The sequence below is a fragment of the Helicoverpa zea genome, chromosome 26 (genome assembly GCF_022581195.2).
Source record: "Helicoverpa zea isolate HzStark_Cry1AcR chromosome 26, ilHelZeax1.1, whole genome shotgun sequence".
In the NCBI taxonomy this organism is placed as follows: Eukaryota; Metazoa; Arthropoda; class Insecta; order Lepidoptera; family Noctuidae; genus Helicoverpa; species Helicoverpa zea.
This window is the reverse complement of record NC_061477.1, coordinates 689,234-702,657: the sequence shown is the minus strand read 5'-3', so window position 1 is coordinate 702,657 and position 13,424 is coordinate 689,234. Positions and strand designations below refer to the sequence as shown.

At 35.7% G+C, this 13,424-nt stretch overlaps 1 protein-coding gene across 2 annotated transcripts in view; it reads right to left on the bottom strand.

The window, feature by feature from the left end:
• Nucleotides 1-13,164, bottom strand: part of LOC124642930 (thyroid receptor-interacting protein 11-like) — a 53,319-nt gene extending 40,155 nt beyond the window's left edge. Inside the window, exons 1-2 of one of the 2 annotated variants that reach the window (XM_047181693.1) lie at nucleotides 12,860-13,164; nucleotides 6,511-6,564 (exon numbers count right to left, since the gene is read on the bottom strand). In XM_047181693.1, the coding sequence (XP_047037649.1) occupies nucleotides 6,511-6,564; nucleotides 12,860-13,030 (225 nt within the window). In that variant the 5' untranslated portion in view covers nucleotides 13,031-13,164. Of the gene's footprint in view, nucleotides 1-1,515; nucleotides 1,662-6,510; nucleotides 6,565-12,859 lie in introns of those variants that run through there. The other variant, XM_047181694.1, reaches the window with a different exon arrangement.
• Between the last annotated feature and the right edge of the window lie 260 nt (nucleotides 13,165-13,424).

The window sequence follows — 13,424 nt, the reverse complement described above, 5'->3', positions numbered from 1 at the left end:
GGAACTTTCCTCGAAAATAACATGGATACCATCCACAACTACGGATTTCCATGCATAAAACCGTAAGAAAACTGTGAAATTAAGTAATAAACGACCATCAGAGAGTACCAAATGACATTGAACGAGGTAAACCGTCAGCGTATTACAATTGTAATCTGTCATTGGTGGGTACTTGTAATAAAATTACACATTGCACCGACACGCGAGGAGAGCCATTGTTCGACAAACGACTATGAAAAAAAATATACATCTTTAATTGTGCATAAGTTGTTTGAATGTTCAAGCTGAGATCCTGGAGTGATATTAGCGAAGATTGCAAGTTATTTTACTCGGTCTTTTACGTTAAATAAATTAAAAAAATACATAGGGCTGAAGAGCTATCCCTGGGAAATCCCTGCTTTCACTGTACATGTAATACATTTAAAAATGTACATCAATTCAGTTGAAATATGTACATTGCTTAGCAGAGCTATCCCTGCCGCCTTTATGATGCCAAAACCGAGCTTAAGTCGTTGGGTTACTTGAAGGACAATGATTAACTTGATAAAACGCTGTTCTAAGGACCAACAGGAAATGGTATTTTCAACTATTGGGATATTATTTTATTCGGAGATTATTGAAATATATTTTTTAAACAATACCTGAAAATGTAGAAGACACTAAAACTAAACATTTTCGTCCATATATCAAGACTTAGGGTATGAATTATTATAAAAAACTGGTATTAGCAGTCACGAAGAGTAGAGCCAGCATCGGTAGCATCGGTGCCAAGGCTGGACTTAAACATAATTAGTTATTTAAAGCTACTCGTGTATTTATTGGTATTTCAATTTAATTACCCAGAGATCATTATCTATCGACAATATTGCTTTACTTAGATTCTACAGGTTTGAACTGACTGATACTTTTGAGTTGGTTCAATTTACTTTTAGACACAAGATTTTGAAAAAAACTGAGAGGTTGATGAGTTTCATTACTGCGGATCCAAATGTTTTCAGAAAATATGTATGTAAATGCTTTAATGTGGTTGACAGTAGGTTTTAAAAAAATCTTCAAAGTGTTAAAGGTGTGTCCTGAAGCATACGTCATATCATGAAAAACTAATCCTTTCAAGATACAAGTTCGATACGTAGCTAATGACAAGACTAGACTTCAAAAATCACTAGTTCGCGTGCGATAAAATATACTTTATCGCCTTATCAATAAGATATCTTTTGCCTCGTCTACAATACACACCATGTGTAAATATTAATATGAATCATTATTTATCATATTATATCCCAGCACTACCATCGCCGCCAGATAATAAATCCATTGACTGTGGTAATGAGTTGTATTTGACACATTACAAAGGAAGTGCCAAATATGATGTCACTTGTACAAATATGAGTCAGGAAAAAAATATTTAAAAAATTACGCTTGTGACCTATGCAACCGTACAGTGGAGCGCTAATCAAAGACAAACAAAAAACTGAATAAACAATAGACAAAAAAGGCAAACATTACAAAACTTACCTAGAGCAGGCGCGGATATCCTACCCGCAAACATAAACCGATAACCTTATTTGAACTCGGCCGTCACTTTTGAATTTTTGAAAATTCGAACGTGCTCTATCGAATGTTTTCGGGTCGGGACGTCCGCTCGCGACAGAGTCCACAGTGTAACTGAGTGGTTAGGCGGCGCCTGCGACGTTTGAGATACGCCTTCACCCACACATGGAGGGGCAGCACACACACATGCGCAATAACGAAGCCTGCATGAAAAATGCAGTGTGTTCTACGAAATAAGGTGCGACAATTCAAATGAACCATTTTTTGAGAAATAAAGCTTTCGGGTGTTTTAAAATCGAGTTTGCATCGAATTAGACCTTTGAACTGTTCAAAATTCTTTTGAAATTCAATACACCGGACAAGTCGTTGAATAAGTAGTTTGATATTAATAATACATTCCCTAACGGATATGGATTCTCGATAAAGAAACAAAAAAAGGGATTCAATTAAATTCTTAGTAAAACTTTATACCAGAATGAATTGAACTTTTTTTTGCGATCACATTTTTAGGATATCCTCAATGAGATAACCTAATTCTGTCCGCTACTAGAGTGAATCAATCACGTATTTAATATAATCTCGAGGAAAAAGGGTATTACTTTTCGAATGGAAGTATGAAAACTTGAGGAAAATCTTATCAATAAATTTTTGACGTTTAAGAGAAGCAATTATGAAAATTTTTACACATCCTTTTTTAACTTCTCGCTTATATTTTTCTTCGGGTGCATTTACAGGATTGCATCACAATGCAATGTGCGTGTATTACAAACAATATGCAGTGAATATTGTTAACTATAGACGATGGTGTATCTATAGTTATACATAGCCATAGTTCAAAGAAGCCAGCCGTGTGTCAAGGAAATACTAAAACTAGCTTATTATTAAGTAATAAGTGGCTGTGTAAAGATAGGTAGAAGAAATGGCTGAAGTATTTTCTATGCATAGCCATTTACCGTCTTACCACAAAAACTTTTAAACGTCAGTTTATGCCTTGTCTAAAAAAATGTCAAATTATGACGTTGACATATGGTTCATTTTGCAGCCAACATTTTATTAGACAAGTGTAAAACAGGGTTTAAAGTTTTTGTAGTAAGGCCCTTAGGGTTTTCAATTTTAGATCAACCAGACAATCGGATAGGACACCATTATCCGGATAAAATATAGCCTATGTCAGCCGGGGAGTAGCTTGACAACAGTGAAATAATTTTTCAAATCGGCTCAGTAGTTCTGAAGCCTTTAGGGTCCAAACCAAAATTGGTCCTTTGAGACGAAAAGCACGTAGTGGTTTGGTTGAATACTTGCTGATTGTAGACCCCATGGGTACAATGTTACATTCTATATGCTATTTCGCTTAGTTTTCAGCTACAGCTGAAGTATTAAGCTAAGACATTCCTGCAACAATCAGCAAACTATCTAGATAAATAACTAACTTAAAAAAAAGTTTAGTTACACAAACAAAGCATTTACAATATAAGCAAGGAAGCTATTCACTACCTAGCAACAATGTATCGTATTGATAGGGCTTAATAAAAACATTTATGTAACTTGCCATAAATAAGCCTCTAAGTTAATTAAATCGATCACATTCCGATAATAAATTGAAAAGGAATTGTAATAATGTAGAACTTAAAGTTACATAGAAACGTAATTTACTTCCTTTTAGGAAGAAAAGAACTGCACAAGACCTTTAACTTTAGATTTAAATACACAAATAATTTTAACCAATTCTAGTCTTGCAGACCTGCTTTTCAATACATTGTAATAGTTTGAATCCGCTACACGTCGAGTACAAAATATTGTAAAAAATAGTCTACTTGCACAGGTGTAGCGTGACAAACATACAAACAATAGAACGACACACTATTACATTTTTATTGAAGTGTATTTAAATATGACGACGACGTATGCGCAGCAAATTACTTTACGTTCGGAAATTATCATTTTTGTAAAATATAGGGCGACGATTGGAGGCTAAACTTATATAGATATAGGAAAATAATCCTTTCATCTCATCATCTGCCTAGCCATTTCCCAACTATGTTGGGGTCGGCCTCCAGTCAAACCGGATGCAGCTGAATACCAGTGTTTTACAAGGATCGACTGCCTATCTGACCTACTCAACCCAGTTACCCGGGCAACCTAACACCCTTGGTAAGACTTGTATGACTATGATAAGAATCCTCCGGAAAAAACCCTGATAAAATAGCCAATCACAAAAGTCCTTTTTAATGGAAGATACAATTTGGCCGTTGTCTACATCGAACTTTTTCTTCTAATTTAAAAACGAATATCAGCCAATTTATAGGATCAGAGGCCATTTCCTTTTCCTAACAAGTGGTTAGTATTAAATAAAATCAAATGAGCATGCATTAGAAGGGCGTTGTGCAATCATTTGCATAGTTAAAACTATGCAATCGGACGACCTGTTGCACTAAGGTCTTTAGGCTTTGATTATCACGCCGTTAGGCTTGGGGGATCAGCAGAGACCTGGTTATTAAAAACTGAAGATTGAAAATGGAAAAAAATGGTGATGTAAGGAGCTGCATAGTAGACTGAGTAGGTACAAAAGATGATCAATCGGTCAAAAGTTGATCAAAGCTTGGCGGGCTCTGGATTGCTTCGTCCATGGATTGAGACGATCTAATATTTCAAATAGAGTTCCATTTTTCCATTTTTCGGAATTGTTTCATTAACGACTATTTTATTACAGGAAGACATAAGCCAGAAAGTATTATCAAGAGGTATCGTGTTATAGACCAATGGCGTGTCCTGTTATCGTAGGATTTATATCTATCTAACTTGCCGTTTTGCGACATAATTAATATGGAGCCAAAATTCAATCTCTTATCGCAAAACAATGGATAGATCAGTTATTGAAACCCACAGTAAAACAATAGATCACAAAAACCGTATTCAGTTATTAACTTAAGCTAGAATATGTGTTTTAAGACCGGAATGGGAGTAGACTACTTCCCTGTACGAGTTTCTTTATCATTCCCTTTAAGTAATCAAGTAAAAAATTTATTATAAAACATGACATACCTGAAGCACCCGTCAGCACCCGTGAACATTACAAAACAAAGGTGTTACACGCTTATCTCAGCTTTTATATAGCAACCGTTATCAACCCTTCTGATTTAGCGATCAATACTTTTATCTCGCAGACGTGTGTTGGGCCACTTTTACTGATGTTTTTAATATCTACAATATGTTAAGGGGATTGGGTAATATTGAGGTTAATTTTGGGGGTGGTAACTGTTAGTAAATAAGGGTAGTTTACTGTGCAGTTTTTGTGGAAAGGTATAGAGGTCCGGTCTCTGGGTAACGCAGGCTTTTAGCTACGTTATTAAACTGGGGACAAATTAAGGGTATTTAACAAAGCTTTTCTATAGTCAGCAGTATGTTCGTTCATGGTGTTAACATGAAAAAAAAACTTGCATAATATTGCGCCAAATTAAAAAAAAACATGAAATTCATATATTGATTGTATAAGTTCCGCTTTTGCCTATGAGTGTGCAATAAGGAACATACCTTTCTATTTATCATTTCATTCATTTTAATCATGGGTCTTTCAAACTCATTATCAAAGAAGTATCCCAAAACATTGGACCTATAGAACCCGAGAAAAGACAAAAGCTACTTTTTATCTAGCTGCGGGAAGTAGTGTCTACGGGAAGCGAGTAGAACCGCAGGGAACAGCTAGTTATTTATACACAGTTCTTCCGTACCTTTTTTGACCCGAGACCATCAACGAAAACACCCATAGACATTTTTTTTTGTAATTAGCATTCGTTAGTAAACATTTATATTTAGTGTTTCCTGGCACCAATGTGATTTCTGATTATTATGATAATCAGTAAGTAGTGTTTTTTGTACTTTATTTATAGCTTTTGTTTAAAGTATGTTTCATTTAAGTTTTATAAAATAAGGATAATTGAGTGTATTGTTAACTATTAAATAATCTGTAGTATGGTTTTGACATGGCAGCCAGTTAACAAACTCTCCATTTGGACCGTATATCCTTATACTTCAGGATCACAGTTATCTGTCTCTACAGTATGCTTAAGTTTATCTCATCATCCTTCTGCTCTTATCCCAATTTTATTTGTGGTTGGCGCAGCGTGTCCTCTCCTTCCATACTCTTCTATCTGCCGTCACCTCACAAGTAACATTATTTCTAGCCATATCGTCTTTCACACAATCCATCCATCGTTTCTTTGGACCCCCTCCTCTGTCTATATCCATCCATGTCCATGCTCATCACCTACCTCACAAAATGATCCTCATTTCTAAGCATCACATGCCCATACCATGACAGCTTAACTTCTAACCACACTTGAAATTTTCCTAAGGCAAAAAATAAAATCATTCAACCTACACTCGTGGAGGTATAAAAAGTACTTATCAAAAGGTATACTTAACTATAAATAAATTAAAAGAATAAGTGAACCAGTACAAGTATGTACGTAAGCAGTTAAATTGTTTTACATAATTTATTTGCCTTTGTATTGTTATAATAGAATAGAAACTAAAGCTAATATATAAGAGGCTTTTAATTGTGATTATTTTTCTATGAATGCACTTTCGAGTGTCAGAGTCTTTCTGACTAAAATCCACCATGTTCCTTATTGAGTCCTTTGTGTAGGTACCAGGGCCGCGGTAACTCTTTCAAACAATCCCGCGGCCCCGGCAGGACAAGTATAGACCTTCCAAACATTTAAGCTCAACAATTTCACCTAGAATATCATCATCATCATCATCAGCCTATCGCAGTCCACTGCTGGACATAGGCCTCTCCAAGTGCACGCCACTGAGATCGATTTTCACCTAGAATATAAACGTCAGTTTTCTTAACACCACTATTTACTATGAATTTTTCAATTTTCAAAGTAAACAGTTGTTTAAGAAAACCGACGTTTATGCGGTCGGATCATGGGGGAGCAAACTTGTCTAACTTACCTCAGACTGCAAAGAAGATTGCAACTGTTCAACTGACTTCTTTAGAGATGCAATCTGAAACAATATAAATAGATTAGAGCATTTTTAAACATAAATTATTAGATTTCATACAAGTAATTTCATTCGCCAATTTATATCTAGTAATGGCGTTCAAAGCGACTGTAGTCACCTGCGCCGCAGGATATAGTATTTTAGTGCACAAGTATTTGCGCTGACACAGGTGCACTCCCTATTCCTTCACTCTCATAGCCCGATGGGACGACAATCCGAATCCACCGGAGAGATCACGCCCAGGACCAACATTAACGTGCTCTCCGATGCACGGGTGTATCAATCACCAACTTCCAAGTTCCGGGCTAGCTTTGTGAAAGTTTCTAAAGAACCACCAAGCGATTTCGGCCCGAAACGGGGATCGAACCCGTGCACGGAATTCGTGCTTCGCGAAAATTTTACCTTTTAAAGTGCACTGTTAATATACATTTTATACTTATTTGTTTTATTTAAAATAGCAAAACTATTCCTCAAATAACTAAAATACTTGCGTACATAAAGACCAAAATACTAAAATAACGCCATCGAGTCATCGACAAGCAGATAGCAGATAAAAACTTTTTCGACGGTAACTTTCCCGCGCGACAGGAAAAACGTCATAATGCCACTTACATACGCCCGTTTTACATAAAGACAGAGGCGCGTAAACACCCACTTACGATGCCAATACATTCCACTCTGACCTATTGGTGGCGCGCATTTAAATTGCTTCCAAATTTGAATTTCAAAACGGAGATACGCTATTGGTTCGTTCGAGTGTATTTTTTTTCGAGCAACTTAGTTGACTTTTTTTATTTTATTGATAGGCATATTCGTTTATGGCTGTATACTTTTGATATGAAATTACCTTGATTTCACTTCAAAATATTTCTAGATTATCACACCTGGGGGAAACAGTCACTAGACCGTACAATATTAAGATCCTAGAGAACCCTTATTAAAATCCAGTAAAACAACAAGCTTGTTTCTAAGTCAAAGTAGGTAAATTGGTTTACACCTTTTATCCACATTTCAGGAACACAGCAATATCAGCATCAATCCATACATAAATAAAAGAAAAGATCTACACCTTGTCTATGGATACAGTCAAAGCTAAACCCGTTAGATTTGTTGGTCCCATGAATTTCAAACTATTCTAATCTCTCAAACGTTTTCTTGATCTATATTCTCTTCCTAGTTTTAATAAACTCGATAGAAACACGTTTCAGGAATTAGGATACTTGTCAAACTTTTGATTTGCATTTTGGAACCAAGTAACCATCGTTTTTTATTTATTCTGAACACAGTTTTCAGCGAATTATGATTTGATAGAAGCCATTTTTAATTTAAAGAAATATTTCTTTTTAATCCACAAAAAACAATGATTCTTCGAACACTTACTTCCAAAGACACTATTGTTTCTAATATAACAACTCACCCCCGCATATATTAAAAGTTTTTTTCCTGACAAATCAATGGAGGCAAACCTAAACCTTTGTAGGTAGGTATTTAAATAAAAAACCTACCAGGTAGTACGGCTAGGTGTAAGGAATAAACAAAAACGTCAGAAACGGTTTAGCAATTGTAATGGTATGGTAAACACGAGATTAACATAGGAACTGGGACAGAGATTATAATCACAGATTCGGTCATTGACAAATTGGACACTTTTTTGGAGTTCCGTAGGATGAAGTCGGGGACGAATTTTGGAAAAAAATACATCATCATCATTCATCATATGGTCATCATCTGCCTTTTGCCAAACTATGTTGGCGCTTTAATACAGCTGAGTACCAATGTTTACATGGACCGACTGCCTATCCGGCCTCCCGAGCCGAATTACCTAGGCAACCCGACACCTCTACTGGCTATGAAGCTTTCTAGTTACTGGGTAAACCTAACTTTGTAGATAATCACATTCCTGATCTGCTATTTACAACAGATACTCAAAATCTTCACAAGCTTATAATAAACAAGCTGTTTTACCCGCGTCCCCGGGGAAGTTCTTCCTGTACCCGGACAAAATATAGCCTATGTAACTCGGTAAAAGTATAGCTTCCAAACAGTGAAAGATTTTTTCAAATCGTCTCAGTAATTTCGGAACCTTTAGGGTAATGTTAATTACATTAGTATCGATTTGTACCTATAGATAAGCAGTTTCAATGTATAAAACGACGGAACCATACGGAATAAATTGCATATTTCGTTAGCATTTCCTCCCATCTCACCGTAGGGAGGTCTTTGGCCGACGTTGTGTAATATTTGGATATTCGACACGAGACTGGGACGAATGATTCAGATCAAAAGATAAAAGTCTGACAGATTCGCAAACTCCCAAGTTATTCAAAAAAATACACGAGTTTGAAATTCGTGAAAAAAACCTGAATACATCAATGGCTTTTTGTGACGTCGTTCGTTATTTCCATATTTTTGTGAATGGAGAATTAGGTCTTTTTTTTAAACTGATTATCATTTGTATCCTGTTTCCTTGACAGGTCTGCCAATGATGTCAGTATTCCTTGATTGGGCATGATAATCAGTCCTCATACCACAACATAGTCCATACAAGTTGTTTTAAAAAACCTGCATTATTTGCTCCCGAGAAGTAAATAGAAGTTAATTCAATATTGACACCAAATAAGAAAAGCTCACGACGAGTTGATCGATCAACTTACTAGGCAGACGTTAACTACAGTGCTAGACCATTTTAATATTTTATGTACTTTTTTACGTTTACATATAAAGTCTCGAGTACTGGACTTTAAAATCTGAAATTGGCAATCCGTCTTTGTTAAGCGTGGTGATTAATGCTCATTATTTTTATTAAAAGAGGTATAATTGTGGCCTGTAGCAGTGAAATAAAAAGCTGATGATATAAAGTCCTCGTTAAGTATGTGACCAAATTATAACTTTATATCAAAAGCTTCACATCCACATACATCATAGCGTAAGTTTCTAACAAAATAACTTGTTAAAGCCAACACGGTAATCCAAGCTCGTCGGCACAGGTTTCGGCCGAAAGCTGTGTGTTATCGGAACTTATCGCGGGCAAACATGCGATACCGTATCTACCCTACCAACGGACATTTAGGCCGTGTGGAGCGTGTGGCGTGTTAGGCTCTCAAATCAGCGATTTTTTTAACACGTTTTGGTCTATTTTTGACTTCTTTCTGAAAATTAACTGACTTCCCAAAAAGGAGGTTCTCAATTCTGAAGTTTGTATGTTTGTTTTTTTTTGCAGGTAAGAACGTCTGTAATTGCCTTTAAGTTACGCAAAGCTACATCTCGTCTACTCGCTTTGTTAGAAATATGAAGCTGTAATAAAAATCTGTCATCCTGACTGCAGGACTGACCTGATGCTCCGCCACATACCTATAATTTCCTTTTTTTTCTTAGACGAGTGAAACTCACCTATGTTCCTTCTGGAGCCGTTTGTATACCGAGTTCACGGTACCAAATAAGTCCAGCAAGAGTTATATACTACGGTTTAGTTTTTTTAATAACAAGTAATATTTGGGAACAGGGCAGGAGAAAGAAGAAGAAGAGTTTTTTTAATAACGCCATCACGCTAAAATGCAAAATTGTTCGTGAACTATGTGCGTGAACAATGTTTACGCGTCAATTCGAGTACACAGCTAGCATACATACGCGCACAAAGTTTTCAATTTTATAAATGTTTGGTATCACCAAATAAACCAAAAGAAACATAGCGCACAACGGTGGAATCTTGCCTTTAGTGATATTTACACAGAAATTCTAAGCTACGAAAGCTCGAGCTGCGGGATTGTCTGAAAGAATTACCGTGGCCCTGATACATAAAAGGCCTACGACGGAACTCGACGGTTTTCTGACACTTCCTCACCGCAGCTAACCCACAGTGGGAGGGGTCATATTTTGATGACTTTTGTCGTATTTAAAAAAAAGGCTACGAAAGCTCTTACTTTATATGTTAGTGACTTACAATTAGTCATTGCATGTCGTCTCAAATTCTATGAAATCTAATATCTTACATTAAACAAAATCGCCCATTTCATGGCCACACCACATTCAGTTTACGGGCCAGTAGTACCTAGAAACTTTATCTCCACATTTTCACATATGCTAGAGAGAGACAAACATACACACACGATATTATTTTTATAACATTAGTTACACAATAGTGGAGTATCAATCATATTCCATGTGAATTCACCCTTTACAGACGTTGGCAAATACTTTGAAATATTAATAAAAGTCACCTATGATAGAGAAATATAGAACCTATTAGGATGTCTATTAAGTTGAAAATTGGATGACAAAATAATGGTTGATGGAGACAGGGACTGTATGTCATGTGTAAAGGGAGGCTTATAACCAGCAATCTATACAGATATAATAAAGAGGAAATATTTCTTTGTTTGTTTGTACCCAAAAGGCTCCGAAACTACTGAACCGATTTGAATAATTCTTTCATTATTGGAATACTGCACTATACTATTCCCGAGTAACATAGGCTATATTTTATCCTAGTACAGGCAGTAATTCCTATGGCTAAAACGGCTAGTAATCAACTGAACTTTAGAGCAAACTATCATTAAAACAAGTGATTTAAATAGATGCTCCCTGCGCTTTTGTCCACATCTCAAAGGAAATTCTTCCTGCGCCTCATTAAAAAGCCTACATATTTTATTCCCATATGGCAGTTCTTTGGTATACCAATTTTTAACAAAATTTGTCCAGCCGTTCTCGTTTGAAGAAGTAACAAACATACCCACAAATGCTCACCTATAAAATACAAATGCCAATCATTATAGTATTATGCAAAAGGTTTCTTCTATTTATATTTTTCGTCATTAATTGTTATCACAATATTTATGTCCTTCATAAGTCTTATCAGCAATACAAAACTAATTAGCAGAGTAGAAAACAATTAGTATAAGCTTTATTGCGTAACACTGAGTTCTTACTCAATTTATGATTATAATATTAAATAGCAAACGTGGCAGTAGCATAGTAAATTAATTTAAATATAACTCTTACAGTATTCAGGCTACTAGTGGTTAAAAAAATCATAATTATTATAATTATGTACATGGGGACTTAGATTCCCGAGCCAGGCCAGCTAAGTTTAAGTATGTTGAGAGTTTCAATAAGCAGTCCAGATTTTGGAACAGTGGTTGTGATCCTTCATAATCATCATCTCAGCCATAGGATGTCCACTGCTGAACATAGGCCTCCCCCTTAGATCTCCACAGATACCTGTTGGAGGCGATCTGCATCCAGCGTATTGTGATCCTTGCTTTTGGTCTTATCAGATTCAAATTAGTCCAGTGAGGGAATCGAAAATGCAGATTAGAGTATTTGCAAAGTGTATATATGTCCGCGAACTAGTTATAATAACCATTGAATCAAACGGTAACCGTGTGATTGAACATCTTTTAACTAGTTTTCTACGACACATATACACTTAAATTATACTAGCTTCCACCTGCAGCTTCGCCTGCGTAGAGTTCGTTTATATCGCGTTTCCACGAGGAATCTTCAGGGATACAAACTATCCTATGTGCTTTCTCAAGGTCAACTCTATCTCTGTACCAAATTTGATTAAAATCAGTTCAGTGGTTTAGGCGTGATAGCATAACAGACAGACAGAGTTACTTTCGCATTTGTAATATTAGTAGGGGTGGCAAATTGCATCCTGAATTAAACGTAAACAATTGTTCAGTGGGTTGTCTTAGAATTTTATGAATTTTTTAAGCCTGTTGTTCTAACCAACATTAACATCAAATGTACTTCTTGCACAATAAACAAGATACTAAACAATTAGCAGGAATGTGAAAATGAACCACATACTACCATTTAGAACACTTATTATGAAACCATACATAAAATTTAAAGACCAAGCAATATTTGGCTTTGCTGGGTAATCTTTATCAAGCCTAGAATATTCTCACACAGCCAATAGCACCTCATATTTGTAAGAATAGGTGTAGGAGGTAACAATGTTCTATTTAAAACTTAAACATGATGGCCTTCTTATTAAATAGAAATAAATTGAAAAGCAAATATCTAGCACCTATGTGTTCTGTTTACTAAACAGGAAAGAGACAACAATAGCAAGATAACAATAACTTCATGTTTATTTATGTAATCACAGCTTCAATTTCGAGATTGCGTCAATTTTTTTATGCTGTGATGCAACCTCCAAAGAATTAGAGAGGATCATTACAGGCCGTATGGCGACTTGTCTCTGTACAATAGTAAAAAAATATAAAAACATAACCTTAAAGTCAGCTGTCAAGAGTAACATTGAATTGGTCAATAAATTATAATAACTCACCTCGAGCTCTTGGTTTCGACATTTCTCCTCTAGTTCTTTCACAGAAAAGTCTTCTTGTAAACTTTCATCAGCAATATCCTGTGCAGGACTCTCAGATAACACTTCAGATGCGAAATTTGTTAACTGGCCTTTAAGACTGTTTAAACTGTTATTTAAGTTAAGCCACGACATTTTTACCGTGAATTTCTAGCGTCACATATCACACTAAAGTATTGAAACGGAAAAAAATAGTAATAAGCGATGTAAACAATAAGAAAATTGCATTATTTTTACAAGTGACAGGATTTTGTCCAGTTGGCAAAACAAGTCGCCATTTGACATAAAATGACGTAATTGACGTTTCCTATTATGACACTTCGTGCTGCAAATTTTCTACCGAAGTACTAAACTAAACGCGAAATTACTAGTTACAAATAAGATTTGAATAATGGCAGTGAAATAAATAACTTAATTGTAAAAACAGTAAACTAAGCAAATAAAGCTATTTTCAAATAAATTGCATAGCAACAATTCAAATAATACGATAAAATAACTGTCTAAAATGACTGCGCTGCGCTTTCGATCC